This window comes from Nomascus leucogenys, chromosome 11 (assembly GCF_006542625.1).
Source record: "Nomascus leucogenys isolate Asia chromosome 11, Asia_NLE_v1, whole genome shotgun sequence".
Classification (NCBI taxonomy): Eukaryota; Metazoa; Chordata; class Mammalia; order Primates; family Hylobatidae; genus Nomascus; species Nomascus leucogenys.
This window is the reverse complement of record NC_044391.1, coordinates 62277381-62295623: the sequence shown is the minus strand read 5'-3', so window position 1 is coordinate 62295623 and position 18243 is coordinate 62277381. Positions and strand designations below refer to the sequence as shown.

General features: G+C 37.1%; 1 protein-coding gene across 1 annotated transcript in view; it reads right to left on the bottom strand.

The window, feature by feature from the left end:
- Window positions 1-18243, bottom strand: part of PDZRN4 (PDZ domain containing ring finger 4) — a 138540-nt gene that overhangs the window by 51379 nt on the left and 68918 nt on the right. Inside the window, exons 2-3 of the mRNA XM_003252298.2 lie at window positions 17579-17835; window positions 14361-14463 (exon numbers count right to left, since the gene is read on the bottom strand). Coding sequence (XP_003252346.1) covers window positions 14361-14463; window positions 17579-17835 — 360 coding nt within the window. The remainder of the gene's footprint in view (window positions 1-14360; window positions 14464-17578; window positions 17836-18243) is intronic.

Here is an 18243-nt window from a genome sequence, read left to right as displayed (position 1 = left end):
AGTTAATATGCCACTGGGATTTTGATAGGAATTGGATTGAATCTGTAGATCACTTTTGGGTAGTACAGACTTTCTAACAATAGAATGTTCCAGTCCAGGAACACGAGATGTCTTTCCATTTGTCTGTGTCTGCTTTAATTTATTTCAATATTGTTTTATACATTTCAGGGTACAAGTTATTTGCCTCCTTGGCTATACTTATTCCTAAGTATTTTATCTTTAATGCTGTTGTGAATGAAATTGTTTTCTTAATTTCCTTTTCAGATAGTTCCTTGTTAGTGTATAGAAGTGCAACTAATTTTTGTAGGTTGATTTTGTATCCTACAACTTTACTAAATATGTTTATGGCATAGGTTGTGGTGATGATTTCAGAAGTGTATACTTATCTCCAAGTTCATCAAGCCGTATACATTAAACACGCACAGATTTTATATGTTCTTGCCTCTATAAAGTGGCTTAAAAATGAGTACATGAGTCAATATACACTAGTACTTTCCAGCAACGGATAGTTGTTGTTGTTTTTGGTGAAGATTGTTATTCCTTTTGATCTTTGTGTGGGTGGTTCTTCCTTTCAGTTTTCAGCTTTCGGAGAGGCTTTCTTTGGCTATTCTGTCTGTACTTGTCCCATACTGGAATTTCACACTATTTTCTTCCTAACACTATCTTCATCTGAGATTTTCTTACTTCCCTTTTAATTTTTATTGCTTCTTCCCATTTTGAATACAAACTCCAGGAGAACAGTGGCACTGTGTTGTTGCCCCCTGTGTTCCCAGTACCTAAGACAGTCTCTAATATGAACTAGGTACTTAATAAATATTTGCTGAGCAATGTGTGAAGTCACAGGCTCCAACTAACACTTAAAGGCTGACATTCTTAGCTCTGAACTCCACTGAGCTATGTTTGGCTGCAACTCCATGTGTCTATCTACTTTCTAGACATTTCCACATGAATGTTCCTATGTCTCAAATTGTCCACAAGCAAACCCATAGCTACGCTCCTTCTCCAGCATTTTCTTCCTCAGTCAACAGCATCTGCATGAGAGGGAACTTTCAGCTAATTAGGAAACCTGGCAGTCATTTTTCTCTCAGGGCCATGAAATGATGGCATATATCTGAATATATACATATCTACCATGTATGTGCCAGCCAGGACTAGATGTTCTCATATATTATCACATTTAATATTAACAAATATGTATTATTAATACTATCTTCTTTTTACAGATAAGGAACCCGAGGCTCAGAGAGGTCACACACACACTGGAGTCTGATTTGAGTGCACTTCAGGCTGATTCCAAATATACCTAAATACAACTTCTCCTCCAATAAGAGTGATACAATTAGATGTTTAGTGTCTTGGGAATAAAAGTTTTTGAAGGAATGACTTGTAAATTAATGGGCAGGTTATTTACAGGGAAGAGTGAATGAGGACTTAATGAGGGGAATTTATTTCATATAGTTGGAATATGAGCAAAATAATTTGGGGAACAGAAAGTCTTCTAGAATCCTTTTCACATGATTGATCTGACACTAATCTGCTATTGATCATTTTGAATTATAATATTATGAACATCTATACTTTATTACCATACAGCTATGCACATGTTTAAGACCATTAAGGAAAGTGACAGGAAACGACCCTAAAGCTAATTTCCCAACACCTGAGAGAACATATGGCTTTCTTTTCTTTTGGCAGACATAAAAAATAGAACCTGCATATAAAATGGCCAGTCCAGTTTTGAAGTGGTGATAATGTTAATTCATTTCCTTCTGTGAGAATCAGATAGTAAAACTAATTGAATATTCACACGTGCTGCCACCTATATGAATTAATCTATGTCTGTGAATTAGTTTACCCATCCTACACTCGGTTATATTGCATGAGAATGCATTCCAAAAAAATATTTTAAGGTGAATAAATCTAAAAGCACATCATTTGGGAGACTTAGACCTTCAAGTTAACCCAGAAAAAAGTAAGTCATGGAAAGTCTGCTGGTCATGCAGATTATCTGAGAGAGACGAAGAGAAGTTTGGAGTCCCTTTCACTTTCATTTTGGAGGGAGAGATTTTGTTAATTTCTTTGTCTATCAGACAGGAAGTGATTAAATCATTATTAACTAAAAACACTTAGTGATGTCTCCACACAGGGAATCAGTTTTCTTTCGAATTTCCCAACTGCATTGCTCACATGCTCTTAAAGCATATTTACAACCTTTGCTTAAAAGGATTTGTAACTGTCTTTACTTGGCAGATAGCCATGTACAAGTCAAAGGAAGAAAACATTCTTTAAGGATTATGAACTTCCTGGCTGCAAAAAAGGCTCAACAGCTGTCAGTGGATCCTCTAGTTACTCATAAACATTCCCTTGGAAAAACACTATCCTTCCAACGGCTATTTAGGAGTCTTAGACCTCTCTCATAAGATAAACCACAGGTAATCACATAATATGTAGGATGTATTAGTTTTAATTTGTTTATAAAAACAAAGTGAAATACTATATCCTCTTGACAATTACACAATCTAGGAAAGAACACATACTCAATTATATGCCAAAGGGGAAACTGAATAATGAAATACCAATAACAAGCATACAGTGCTATTAAAATAATAAAAAATCATTTCTTAAGAGAAAGAAGAAATTCTTGCCCAGCACTTGCCATTAACTAGCTCTGACAGGTGAATATTTAACCTTCACAGGCTCCAGTTTCCTCTGTCAAGTACATGCGATGTGCTTCTATAGCCTCCTTATGGTTCATATGCACCATGTCAAAGTTCTCTTCATTTTAACTCTCTTTTGTCCAAATATGGTGTAATCGTTTTTAATCCATATGTGTTTTTCCATTATTTCAAATTTCTATCTCTAATATCTCTTATTGTGCCTTGATTACTAAAGAACTCTATTCATCTTATACAAGATATAACTTTTTTTTTCCCTAACAAGCTTTCTACAGCAAATTCCTGTTTGGTAACTGCTTCTTATAGAATACTTCATTCCTACTGAGAAGAATCTGGGACCTTAAAAACGTGGTATTCTCAAGAGAGCAAAAAGAGCAAATGGTGTCAATGTGTTTTACAGAATGAAGAAAAAGTCTCAGATTTAACTTCTAACATTTTGCTACTATTGAAATGTTTTGTTAACAAATAGAAATATGAAAAGAGATTATCTGTAAGAGGGCAAGAACAATGAAATGAAAGCACAGGCAAAAGAGTATTTGAGAGACTGGTCAATTTTAACTTTGGCTGGTGAATAACTTCTACTGCAGAGCTCCAACTTACACTTAGATTTCGGTTCCAAAACTGTGGCTTCTATAATAGCTTGCATCAACACCAAATGCAAACATATGTTGCCTTAAATGTCTTATTTTAAGTAATGAAATCTGGACATTTAAAATCCAATGATGTCTAGAAGTGCTGTATCTCAGTTCAAGCCAAGTGGTTATCAGCTTTGTGCCTTCATCTTCACATTCTCCTAATCTGTTTCATTTATGATGACTACAGGCGTAGATTATTTGTTGTTGTATTTAAAAATATTACCGTCCAGTGCTTCATCTGTAAACATCATTATTACTGCTGACATCTTTCTCTGGGTTTGAAATGAGCCAAAAGATTTATTTGCTCTATCGACACATTTTAAACATGCTACCAGCCAATAATGAGGTCGAGTTAGAGGCTGTGTGTGTGTGTGTGTCTGTATTTAGGCATGTTTACTGGAAGAGTAAATAATAATTTCAAATTTAAACTACAAAAATATGATCATATTTTCTATCATATTTAATTTGAAGAACAAAACAACTTTCTGAAAAAGTGAGACGTATATCCAAAGAGTCTCAGTTTTAAACCCTTTTTGAGATTTATGCTTTAGCTTTGCTAGCCTGCAAGTGTCTTTAAGATTTAGTCATTGCTTCAGTCATTCTACCATGTGCAGAGCACTTGGAAGAGAGGGATGCATAAAACAAGGTCAACCATACTGAAGAAGGTTAGAGACTTTTGGCGGAACCCAAAGTAAGAAAAAACAATAATCGCACATAAGGCAAATGGAAGAGAGGGCAGAGGCCAGAATCTAAGCATTTTTTAAGAAGAATTCTGTCAAATATTTAATAGTTCAAAAAACATTTTTGCTTTTGTGTTCTTGTTTCTACCTCCGTCATGAAACCAATGGTATAGAATAGTGTGGAGGAAGAGAAGAGGGGATATTCCAGGCAGAGGAAAGCAAGAACAAAATAAAAAAACGCAAGAAAATGTCATCCTTGGGGAACTGCAGGCAGTTTGTGTGAGCAGAAGCACAGCATTCCCACATCACACTTGGATTAGAGGGAGGTGAGCACAGAGAGGCAGATGGGAAGTGCCTCGTGTGCTATGGAGTTTACATTTCAGTATATAGGCCTGAGTTTTCCAAACTGGAATGTCAGGGGAGCCAGAAAACCACAATTTAAGCATTTTGTACCTTCCTGGAGTATCAATTTGTGAAAGTGGGTGTGGGGAAACCACCATATATCTACTAAGAGGTAAAACGCAAATTTCAAAAGAAAATGAAGCACAAAACCAGCACGAAATTGTTCTTTAGGCCCCACACCCAGACTTGGTGGGCTAAGACCCCTCACATTCCTCATTTTTCCTCTATGAAAAAGCACTGAAGAGCATTGGTAGAAGCAATAAAAAAAAAATCACTGAGAATTTTCAGCAGAGAAGTGACACAATCATTCATAGTAAGAAAGAGATGGAGGTGGCAGAAACTAAGATCAGGAAGACGTGAGGAGGCTACTGCTTCAGAAGAATTGGGGATAGGGCCTGGCTATGAAGATGCACCAGGCTCAACTGAGAACATTTTTTGGATGTTGGAGGTGAGAAGTAGGAAGGAATCAGGGCTGCTCTCAGCTTTCTGGTCTGTGCCACTTTACCTAGAAAGCAAGTTTGTTTTAAGGATTAGAGGTGATCTCTAAAGCACATAGTTGAGAGACCGGCAACACAGTAAATGCTCAGAACACAGTAATTCTTAGAATTGTGCAGCTGATGAGGCTGGTTAAACAAGACAGGATAGAAGAACAAGCAGATTTGGGGCAGAACATGCTTAATTTAGGAGGCATTTCCTGATTTCATTTAAAATGTCCTTCGACTTTGAAAATTCAAATCTCTTAAAACTTATCTGTTTTTTTTCAACCTTATGCTTATGGACCTCTATTTGAATGTACAGTTGACATGGAAGTAGGTATACATTACATACTAGCTATAATGTTAAGCCCATTTACTATGTTGATGAAACTATATTATTTCCATAAACTGGATATTTATTCCAAGCACCTTTTATTTATTTATATAGATTTGGGGGTCTTGCTTTGTCACCCAGGCTAGAGCACAGTGGTGTGATCAGAGCTCACTGCAGCCTCTAACTCCCGGGATCAATAATCCTCCCACCTCAGTCTCTTGACTAGCTGGGACCACAGATGCATGTCACCATGCCCAGTTAATTATTTATTTTTTTTGTAGATACGGGGTCTCGCTACACAGGCCAGACTTGTCTCAAACTCCTGGCCTCAAGCCATGCTCCTTTTAAAATGTGCTTTAAATAAAGGTTATATAATAATAAAGGAAATAAGCCCACTTAATACTAATGATACTTGTAATGATCATTATATTGCTCGTAAGAATAATTTATTACATCTTTTATTGGAAAGCAATTTTTCAACAAATATTTATCTGAAGTATTATAAACTATTCTTGTCCATTGATAAAATAATTTTACTTTGGGAAAATTTTCTCAGGGAGATAACTCTGAAATGCAGACAAAGACTTATGCACAAAGCAGTTAATTATAGCTCTTAATGATTTAAATAAAACCTGGAAAAAATGCTAAAACCCCCAAAAATGGCAAAATTGCACTCATACAGTGTACATAGAAGAGGAAAACACACACAAAATATAAACTGTGGTTATCTTAGGCGGTACAATTTCCATTATATTTAAAAATTGTATTTTGGATCTGAAATGCATAGATTGGATTTACTGGTTCTCTTTTATTTATATTCAATTACATTGAACTGGATTATTTAATAGACAGTGAATATTGGTAAATGCAGCATGTAACTAGAAACCAGAATATTATCAATAGCTTATGCCCTTGAAGGAGAAGGAGAACGGTAATCCTAATATAAAACACATCATCTTTAGGATTCCGTTCATTCATTTCAGAGACAATGTGATATAGTGAAGAAAAAATTCAAACTAGGATTATTTTCTGTATTTTTAAATTAACAAATATGTATTATATGTAAATAAAGTAATTTATTTTCTGGTTTTTACAGACTGCATCTTGCATTTCAAATTGGTAAATGTATATGAGCTAACTTGATCTGAATGCTAAAGCTAAAGTCAGAGATAATACGGAGAGGTGTGCTACTTGATACCAATTGAGATATATGGTACTACACACAGACCAGTGTGAGGCCATGTGAGTGTGTGGGCTTTCTCTGTAACAACTGAAAAGAAAATGTGGGTTGATATGTTTAAACTGTTAGAATACTCGTAAAAATTTTTAAGGATTTGACCATGAATTTGTCTCACTTTGCTTATGTGAGTTACATTCTAGAAATAGATGCAGACCAATCACTCCACAGCGAACAATGGTTGTTTCTGTGGAGGACACAGGTGGAATATGATTCATTCAAGAGACAGATCTAGAGCTGGGGCCAGACTCCTAGTCTGTTTTCTTCCACTCTATTTTATTGCCTCTGAAAAGAATATTAGAATCCTTAACATGAATTTTGCTTTATATTGTAAAAGACAGCTTTCCTTTTTCTGCCACTATGAGAACAGTTTTTGAAAGCAGAATAGAAGTCGCTGGAAAATATGATTTGATATGCAAATATGCACCTTAAACACAACCTTTCACAAACACCTTTAAGTAATGCAAGGAAATCCTCTGAATGTGTATCATAAGTATCTTCAAACAAAAATTGAATGTCAGCATTTTGATAAAAGTCATATATGTAGTATAAGGAATCTTCATTTTATATCCAGATCCCTGGTAAAATAAATGTGCCCATGGTTACCTGGTTTAATAAATAACTTGGAAGGTTCAATTTGCTTTTCATTGTTTTCTTAGGAAATAAGGTTTAGTGTTGTCACAACCAGTGAGGCGAAAGACAGATTTGCTTCTTATTTGTTTTATGAAATTACATGAACAAATTAATAGCAATACTAGTCCTGTTTCATTCAGTAAGAAATCTGAAAGAATTATAATACTTTGGTAACTGTTGCCAACTTTGTAGTATTTTTCTTTCTAGTCACTATGCAAGACTTACAAGAAAATAAAAAATAATCTCAATTTAGGGAAATCATGCAATTTAGTAAACTTAGGCATTCAATTTAAGAAATTCTTCTTGGAATGTTAGGATTATACAACATGTGATTATGAAGTATCAGTCTCAACTAAGGTTCAACAAGTATAAAAACAGGACAACTACGCAATGTATTGTCTAACTAGGATACTTTCGAAAGTAAAAAAAAAAAAGCTGCTATTCATAATGAGCCATACATCAAGACTGTTTAGGGCAAACCAGGATGCATAGGTACTGTAACAGACCAGAACCCCTGTCATTCTTTAACTACATAAATTAGCATGTCTATTTACCAGGGTTCACCAGCTTACGCATTTGTGGTAAAACACGCATATGTTCCTTGGTAAAACAGAAACAATAAAAATCCCACTTTTCTTCCTTTACAAACTGGCTCAGGTATACACTTAAATCCACTTCCTCTAATTACTAGACAAACTGATATCCTATGAAAAAAGACTTTCTCGCTTGATTTCAAATTGTTATTCTCCATCAGCCTTCTTCTCCTCTCCCCCAATTTAGCACCTTGTACTTGTTTTGGGGACTTATAAAATAAGAATAGTAGCAGCAATGTTTATTCACTCATCACACAAATGCTACTGAGGACTCACTGTGTGCCAGGACAGGTGCTGGGCCCTCCTGGTGATGTGCAGATAATTACAAGTGGTCACTTCTATTATGAAAGACTATCCATTTAGAAGAATAGACAAGTGCATAAATGACTATAGCCTGGGGCATAATCTAAATGACAAAAAATATTTACAGAATGCGGTGTGGGAGTTCAGCGGTGGGAAAGATTGCGGTACATGGCAGGAGGACATCATGGAATGCTTCTGATGGAGTGGTGCTTGACTCTGTCTTTGAATGATAGCAGAGATTGTCAGAAAAGCATTCCAGAGGCACAGCAGCCCATGAGCAAAGGCACAAAGAAAGGAAAGCACACAGCTTCCTCTGAGTATTGTTGTGCTGTGGAGTTTGACCCCAAGGTGCTGGAAAGGTGAGGTGGTGAGAGAGTTCCAAGGACCCTCAATGCCAGGCAGAGGATTTTAGAGTTAATTCAAGGAACAGAGTCATACAAGATGATAAACAAAGGAGTAAACAAATGAGAGTCACACTTGAGAAGGTTTGATCTGGCAGTGGTGAATAGGATAGCCTGCAAAGACTAGGGACAGGCTACAAGACACCAAAAACTAGCCTAAAGGTAGAACAATGTTGGAACCAAAGGGAAGGCAGCAGTGATAAGGAGAAACATGCCACAGAGCATCTGGAAATACTCTGATATATGATAACATTGGTTTGGCCTCCATGATTAAGATTCTCATCTGACATATTTGAGAAAGTGGTGGTGACTTTAATAGGGACCTCAGTGAACCAACTCCAGACTGACAGAATACCATCTTATCTTTAATGCTCAGGTAATAAAAATATTTTCACACTCCATCCAGATCAGTTTTCAATTCGGTAAATTTCCCAAAGGAACGGCACTTTTGAAGGTGATTTTTTTTAATGGATGATTTTACTGCCCCAGTAGTAAGTGGTATAAAATTATTTTAGCAATTTCATTAATAATTCTAAAATGTGACTAACAAGCACAAGAAAAGGGACTAAGTGGAAGATATTCAGTGAGTTAAACAAATCTAAATATGCTGCTCTTTTACAGTCTATACACTATTTTCTCGTTTACCTACTTCAACATACAGATAACATATGGTCTCTTTATCAATTATGTCTCATACCCATCATGTTTCTTCCATCATTGGCTTTCAAACTCTTTGATAGGTTTGCCTCTCTCAAGATCAGAGATGGACAGAGCCATCTCTGGATGGACAGAGACAGCCCCAGCTGGCTAGTGGGGGAGGCACTTATTTCCCTGTCTGTTGCAGTGTTTCTCACATCTGCTGATTGAGCCCTTGTTCAACAAGTAATACAGGGAATACAAGTGTTTATTAGAGAACATGCCAAATTTATACCAAATATGAGATTCTATGATTTTATAAGGTGGCCAGTAAAGATAAATTTTCATGGAGACCATTAGCATTCTACTACATTACTTATGTCTCCCTATCTTTCACCCTTTTTGCCCTTGCCTTACAAGTGTTTGAGACAAAAATGGCATTAGGATTAAAACTCCTGACTCCAAGAACAAATACCTGCTGGAAAGCAAGAAGGCATTTGTTACAACTGGACAGTGGTCCCAAGTTCTTTTCCACTTCCCTTTGCATGGAAAAGAGGAAAGGGACTGAGTGGCTCAGAAGCTGGTCCACGCAGACAGCAATGGGAACCCTCATTTATTCCTTCATGAAATATGCATTGAGCACCCACTGTGAAACAGATCATGTGATGCAATGATAAGCAAGGCAGATAAAGCTGCTGCCCTCAGAGCCTTAAGATCCATATAGCTCTATACATGCATCATGCTAGGGACTTGTTTTTTTTTTTTTCAATACTGGCTTCACAAATCATGAAGTTGCTCAAAAAATATGATGGAATCTAGTTAATAATTATCCTCTTGTTATTTTTTGAATGAAAATCTCTCTGATTCATGATTCTCTTTTCTTTATGTAAGAGAGAGATTATATACTTAAAGTCTCACAAATATTCAGCACATATTTGCAGGGATCCAGCTCCAGGAAATTCATTTTGCAAAATGACACTTCTCAGCACAGCACAAGGGTTTACTTATGCTTTGCATAAGGACTGCCAAGAGGAAGCTAATTAATATGCTAAGTGCTCACTCCTATTTATAGACACTGGTCCAAGTTTGGTTTTCGGTTAACATGTACATAGAACTCTGACATATATTTATCCTCTCTTTTCCACTTATAATACCACTTCAAGCAAAGTTCTAAATTTTTTTGGCTTTACATTTTCATGATATTGGACGCATAAAGGGTACTTATTTCAGCCTTTTGTATATGTTTCTTTGCCTGATCATTGAGGGAGAAGTAAAAACGATTTCAAGTGATATTTCTAACTGATAAAAATCCGCAGGCACAGAACTGATGCTTGTCTTGGCTAACATGATGTTTTATACTATCTAAATTTTGCATGTATTGGTTTCTGACCCCTCTATGAGCATTAGCATTGACTTTTGAGAGTTAACGGCAAATGCTGTAGACAATTCAACATCTTCCTTGCACTCAGGCAGTTGCAAACATATCTTTATTAGGAGTTGGGCAAAAAGATCTCTATGTTTCTTAAAACCTTTCCCTTTAAATTATTTCTAGTAGAGTTTGGATTTGCGATCTGCCTCTGACTTGCTAAGGGCTATTTATGATTTATTTCAACCTTTAGCTGGCTCTAGGAGGAAAAATGAACAAAGTTGAAGTGAAAAGGAGGAGAAGCTTAATCCTTAGTGAAATTCCAGTGGCATGGAACACCCTGACTCTTACGATGGGTGCATTGTTAAATTTTTATACGTTTATTTTTTCTCAAAAATAAAATTAAACTCATTTATCATTTTTAATTAGAGAACAAGTGCCATCATTTTTTAAAGAGAACAAGTTTCAAGCTGTGTCTTTTAATGTAGACTGGTCCTCTGAGACTTCTCTGAAGCACAATGGGGAAATTTTAAACCCAATCAAATATTTTTCTTAGGAAATTGGTGATAGGTCATGGTGAGATATGGGTGTCATTAAATTTTCATAGAGGTTCCTAACACACCAGAGTCACCATAACATGGACACTGACTATAATATCTCCAAGGAAGCATTTGCTTGTCCGCTGTGTCTCTTAAGGGACCTGTTACAGTCCATCGATGAAATAATCTGCATGTTAAAAGTCCCTAAGTATGTATTTACAAGATAGTCAGATCTGTTTTGGTCTATTGGGTTAATAATCCATGCACTAAGTCTGTATATGTGTACTCACAAGATATACAGATTAGCTTTGGTTCACTGAGTTAATAGTAAGTAGGTCTTTAAAAAGGCACCTAAATAGCCGCATAGTTTGTATTTTAGCAAGTTCAGAAATGCAGTCTATATATTATAAGCTATTTCTTTTAAAGTATGGATGTATTGTTCTTGTTCCGGGGGATGCCAAAAGGTGTGCTTCACTCTAACCTGTAATATTTTGCCCTTAAAATGTCAGAAGGAAATTGCCATAGCACAAACTATATTGAAGCTCTGAGGCACAGCCCTCCAGGCTGGGGTGGATGCTGTCCAAATTATGTCATATGTACTCCATCCGCTATCACCGTCCAGGTCCAATCCCCCACTCCCTCTCAGCTGACTTTGCTTCCTTCCTGTCAGTCTCAGCCCAGCAGCTGGAGTAATCCTGTTATGGCCTTCCTATGTTCCAGCAACTTCCCATCTCAGAGTCAAAGCAACTTCCTGTATCACAGTCAAAGCCAAACGCTCCACAAAATATTCCCTCCTTTCTCTGAATTCACCCCTTCCACTCTCTCATTGGTCTCTTTGCTACTCCTTGTACACCCCAGCATGCTTCTGCTTCAGGTCCTTTGCACCTGCCCTCCCTTCTTTCTGAAAATCTCCTTTCACATGGCTAGATCTCTTATATTCTTTAGTTCTCTTATGAGAGAAGTCTTCCATGACCACTCTGTATAAGACAGCAACATCCTGTCCAATACCACTCTTATTATTTTCCATCAGTACTTCTCACCATTGAAAAGAATATGTCTTTACTTGTTTGTTTATTGTTGACATCCCTCTCCTAGAAGCTCCTTCCACTGGGGCAGGAGCTTCCTATTCCCATGCTTAGATAACTGCTTGGTACATTTTAAGTCTTCATTAAATGTTTATAGTACAAATGAATGAAAGCAGATGAAAAAGGAGTCTTCCTTCTGCTTCCTTGATTGCCTGGTTGTGCTCATGTTTAGGTTGAAGAGGAATGCATATCTCTTTCTGAGCTGAAGCCTTCTTGGCCATTAAACCTCACTTTACTGTAATATTCTCTCAGTGGCACAAAACTGGTACTTCCTTAAGGTGCTCATCCATCTTGTTCCTAGAGCTATAGGGTTATAATGAAGTTCCTAGAGGAGCTAGAGTCATCTCAGCTGGTCATAGAAATGTCAGATCAGTCTGCTGCTAGGTGCAACAGTAAAAGTGCAACACATAGATAGAATTAGCATTTCTAAATCTCTTCACTGAATGAGCCTAATGGTGTCCACCATAGGCTCCAGTGATGGCAGTGGACTGACTAGATTTTGCAGTTTGATGCAGCCACAAGGGATGGCGTGTGCCACTCTATGTGTGTGTCACATAACGGTAACAGATGAGGAGTACTGGGCAGAACCATTATTCTCTCTTGAATCTGGTAAACTTCTCTGGAGGTATTCTCCCACGCCTCCACTCCCACTTTTAACCATGCGTGTTGTTCTCAAATGCATCCTTTCTAATGATTGAAAACTGTCATAGCAACTCCTTCCTTATTTGAATTTCACAGGAACATTCTTTATTTCAATCACTCAGAAAGGAGCCTTGGGCAACGGAATCACAGCTGACAGCAGATTAATGACTATGATGCTGTGATTAGTTGAGATTACAGGCTACAGAGAACTTGTCTGAGAATTCACCACTGACATCATCCTGATGCTGGCTCCTGCTGGGGATTAATATTGGTCAAAAAAGAGGATGCGGTTCAGTTACAGTAAGCTCCATAGAAATGTAAGGAAATCTGTCTGTATTGTAATATTTCAATGACATGCTGATTCATTTAAAGGGCTTTTACTGTTAACTTGCTTAGCCTAAACAATCTTCCCCTATACCCTCCCCCAGCACACTGACTTATTTTAATAAAGCTTTAAGGCATCCAAATAAAAAGTTGTAGTGCTCTACATAATTCCAGTCCCCAAACCCAAAGTATTCCTTAGCTAAAAGGAAAACATAAGAATCTTGAATTATTTGGATAAGTCATTCAATTTTATAATTTATTTTACATGAATAGACAAAGCAATGGATATTGTAATGCGTGTCAGTGCTTGAGTAGATTTAGAAAATAAAACTTTTCAATCAACTTAATAAAGAGGAGATAAAAATTTAACATGAACAACACAAGAATGACAAAACCATCTACTCAGTTACCAGTTCTCATTTCACATCCTTCTAAATGTTGGCTGCAAAGAAATAATGATTTCTGTAATCCCCAGGAATGACTTTTGTGGGGAGAAGATTTCAAACAAACATCCATTTGCTTTAGATGAACTTCCTTATTTGATTTCAGATCCTCCTAAGGGAAGAGATTTCAGGATTTCCTGGTTGTAAAGTGGAAGAGAACACTTGGCTGAACTTGTATGACATCACCTGAAGCATTAAAAGGGCAGGTGATCATGGGTTTTCTGCCTGTTTACCAAAGCTTCTTTACTTCCTCAATCTATTTTATTTTTAAATGTCAGAGTAGTCTGAAACCTTTCAAAGATATTCAGGCTGCAGAAGCAGAGGAAATATTAGGATACATTCTTTAACTTTTGTGAGAGCTTTTAAACAATTAATGGATGGACTTTTTGAATTGTTATATATCACAGTACAGATATTCTAACATCAAACCGTGTGAAGAATAAATATAGTTTAACAACAAAGGGCATGAGGCCATCTCTATTTCTAGGACGTCTGTGAAAGGGCTCTTTAGAGTACATACCAGAGGCACAAAGAGAATATTGCATTTCCAAAGAATACAATATAATAAAATTTAGTTTATCAATGAAAATTAGAATATTATACAACAAATGAAAATAGTAAACACAATCTTTGTTTTAAATATATTTTTCAAACTCTACTTGGAAATCCACATATATTATAGAACAGATTTTAAAAATGTAGCTGTTGCAATATTATTTATTCAAAAGTAACAAAATGAGAGCAAATTATATTTAAGCTTATACTATAAAAATATTTTCCAATATTCTTAAAACACTAGAGCCACATAGCTAAAACGAATAGCATTTGAAAGATCTTACATTAGATATGTAATAGACAAGACATTTCTCACTGTAATAAATTAATTTCTTTGTTATACAAAACCCCTCAACCATAACTTCATGGAGAAATGTGAAGTGGTGTGAAAATGATCTTACCTCATATTCAAAGTCTTCTGTTCTGTCTGCATCAGCAGGCAAACTGGAAATATACTCGTTGCCCTCATAAAATTCATGCTCCATTGGATGCAGAGAATGGCAGCTATGGGGAATGTAGCAATATGATAGGAATAGATTAAAAGGGTTGTTTTCAAGATTAAAACTGATTTTAGAATTTCACTTGAGTTTGCTCTGCTTTGGAATGAGACCTGTAGTGATCTAGTCTTTAAACAAACTACAGCTCAGGAAAAGCAATCGCTTTTCTTTCTCCCTCTACGTGAAGTCCACCAATTTGCAATTTCTGAGAGAATGCTAGGAATAAGGGCCTGTGGTCAGAGTTGTATTCTGTGGAAAGACTGATGTGAAATCTCTGACAGTCCATGGTGCTTTATTGATACTTTCTGGCCTGCTTCCATTCCACTGAATATGACAAGCTCCACATGTGGGTGTGTGGCATTTGAGATTGCAGTCTATTCAAAGAGGGGCATTTTGTCATAAAGCACTATCAATTTCATAATCCACAGCTGCAAACTATTTTTTGAAAACCATTTTCAAAAGCACATATTTTTTCAGACTCTAAAATGTGCTTACATTGTCCCCTCCTCTCTTTCTTAAGATCCCCCTTTCTCACTCTCCCTCATAATGCACAATTTCCCCTCTTTGATCAAGGACATATACACAAATATTAAAGAACATTCATGGCGATCAATCAGTGGAAACTCCTATAAGCCGCAAGGTTTCAAAATACCTTTAGAAAATTCTCAGTGACAGAGAGAGCAGATTACATTAAGGATATGAGAGGATATGGCTTTTATGTATTTCAACTTTTAGGAAATTTTTAAATAGTTTGTAAACACATTATTCAATTTAGTATGTTCTGGTATAAAGACTACACATCATACTATATGAAGACTAAGCATAGTTTAACAGCAAAGAGCATAAGACCTTTTCTATTTCTAAAAGACACGGAAAAAGCCTAAATACAATTGACAAGTTGGTTGCAGATGAGACTTCTAACTCCTGCCAGTGTGGACCTTTTTGAAAAATTAGAGATAGCAGTATCAATTAGTTCCCTTCTCCCTTGCTGAAAGGCAAGAGACCCATCGTCATGCCCTCATACTATGGTCAGCCTAAATATTCTACCAGCCTCTCCTCACTGCTATCTATGGCTCTCAGCTCCACACAGGTCTAACTAGTGTAGGCCAAAATGGTAAAAGTAATACAGGCAGCACCTTGCCTTGTGTCTACCAGATAAATCTCCTTGCTTATAGCTGGACTGGGTCTGCATGGCCCTTTTGGGCTGTTGGAACATCGAAGCCTGCTGCTTTGGACATCTGATGTGTTTGCCATGTCTTTCAGATAGTAAGAAGGGAGCCCTGCTGTGAGGAACACTTTATTCATTCAACATTTATTCAGTGGCTACCAGATGCCAGGCCAAGTGCTGGAAATATGTTGGTGTACAAAATCCAATTCTGCCCTATTAATTGGGGAAAGCAGCAAAGTGGGAATTTTAATACAGTGCAATAATTAAGGGAAAAATACAGGAGCCTTGGGAGCACATGGTAGGGGTGGACCCACTGCAGCCCTAGGAAGTTTTCTAGAGGAGGTTGTCTCTAAGCTAAGGTCTGCAGGACCTAGGAAGAGCAGCAAGAAGCACTGGCTAAGCGGGTAGGCATTGGGGTCAGACCTCTTAGGCCTAGAAGCCTGGCCCTGTCACTTTTTTGCTATGTGATCTTGGCCATGTCACTTAATATCTGTTTCCTCATCTTAGACATAGAATGTTGATAATATAATATACTCCCTCCTAAGATTATTGTGAGAACTAAATGAGTCAATAAATGCAAAACATTTGGAATAATACTGAAAGCATGTTAAGTTAGCTAATACAAGCTAGCTATTATTATTCATTCAAGGAAGTATTTATTGGATGGCTACTATGTTTTAGGCTGTATTAATCAATATTATATATTTGTTTCCTTGCTTTTTGTTCAACTCCCCCTGTAGAATATAAACTCTGGAAGGCAGTGACTTTATTTTTGTTGGTAGTTTTATGCCCAGCATCTAGTTCCAATGCCTGACACATCCAATTTGTGTCTGATACAAAGGGCTATTTAAAATGTAATGGATGAATGAATAAAGAGATACCCAAGACAAACAGATCCCCTGCCTTCCTGGAACTTGAAGTCTCAAGGAGTGTTTTCAAAACTTGGCTGCACATTCGGATTGCCTAGGGAGACTTTTGAAAATTTCCGACGCCTAAGCCTTACTCTAAGTATTCTCATTTAATTGGCCTAAGGGGTGATTCAAGTACTTACACAGCCTCTAAAAGTTCCCAGGTGATTCTATTGTACATCTGTGACCCACTGAAACAGGCTTATGGGAGCCAGCCATCAAAGGGCAGGAAAGTGGCATGACTCAGATCTATGTTTTACAAAGCAGAGAGCAGACTGGAGTAGGTGATGAAAATGCAGGCTAAGGAGACTATTGCTCTTACAAACTCTCAATGTTTGAATATTTGCTAGAAAGCTCACAGAACACAATGAATTGGGCAAGCATACTTCTAAAACTGTTCAAGTAGGATTATTTGAATAAAATCTCTCTGACTTCCTTTAAATTAGGCAAAAATCAGGAGGAAGTATTCCTTGAATAGATCTTTATTTGATAGCACTATACTTACTCTCTGACAGCCAAGATCCTTTGTTTATATTTCAATATATTGGGTAATTGCTTTCTTCAGAGAATTGCACTTTAATTAAATCAATTTCCTAGCTTCTCTTTAAAGAAGAGAAATGCAAGGAAGAGAGAGAGGTGGCCCACAGAGGAGAATGTGGTGCCAAGATGCCACTTCCACATGAGTCTTAATAAGGTTTTTGGCAGCTTTGGTGAGAAAAGTGATTTCTCTGACCAGTGTTCATGAGTAGCATGAGACTTTTGACAGCTAGTAATATGAAGATGAAATAATCAGAGCCAGAATTTTTCATAGCAGTTAGCAAGTATGATTACCCAGGTGGAGCAACCATGTGGGTCAGGGAGAGTAGCTAGCAGGGAACACTGAGAACTAATTGCACATATCAAAACAGGCGAGACATTTTCCAAACAGAGCTGGGAAGCCTGTCTCCATAACTGTCAACCTGCTAGTGGAACTGCTTCTTTCCAACATCTGCTTTACATGACAAATGGAAACAAACAGGGCTTTGGAAGAAATGACAGAAAAATACCTGTCTGAGAGCAGGAATGGACAGATGTCTGGCACTGGAGGGGTAGGTGGCCGAAGCTTGGCCAGAGCCATGATGTGTTCGAAGGTGATGTCCGTCTGAGTGCTGACATTCATGAGCTGCACTTCTGGAGCCATCCCATAGGCTGGTCTACTAAGAGGTGTTCGCCTTAACACCTGCACCACAATGGGCTCCTTGGCATTGCGAAAAGCTTCCACTGCCTCTTCATGGGTGGCCTTTGAAAGATCCTTCCCATTGACCTACAGACATATAAGGACATTGTTCACCTCAGAGGAAAGATCAGAGAGGCTGTCGTGATAGATTAATAAAAGAAAGGTTTCAACCAGCCCTGATATGAATTTTGTAATGGAATATTTAATCAGATATTAATATTTAGTGAAGTCTTTACCAACATGATGAAGTACCTGAGATTACAACAATTACTTCTGTATCTTTATAAAGTATCTGGAGTTGGTTAACTAGTAAAACAGCAGAACTATTAGTAAAGATTTAAAAATTTAAGTAACACATCTGCTTCAGAAAAGGGTCACCAAAGTCTTCAGATAGATAGAAATGTTAAGTATATCCTACTTTTTCATGATCTATCAATCTCTCGGTGAGATTTTCAATATTTAATCAAGGTCTTACTTGCCTAAAATCTAATTTTT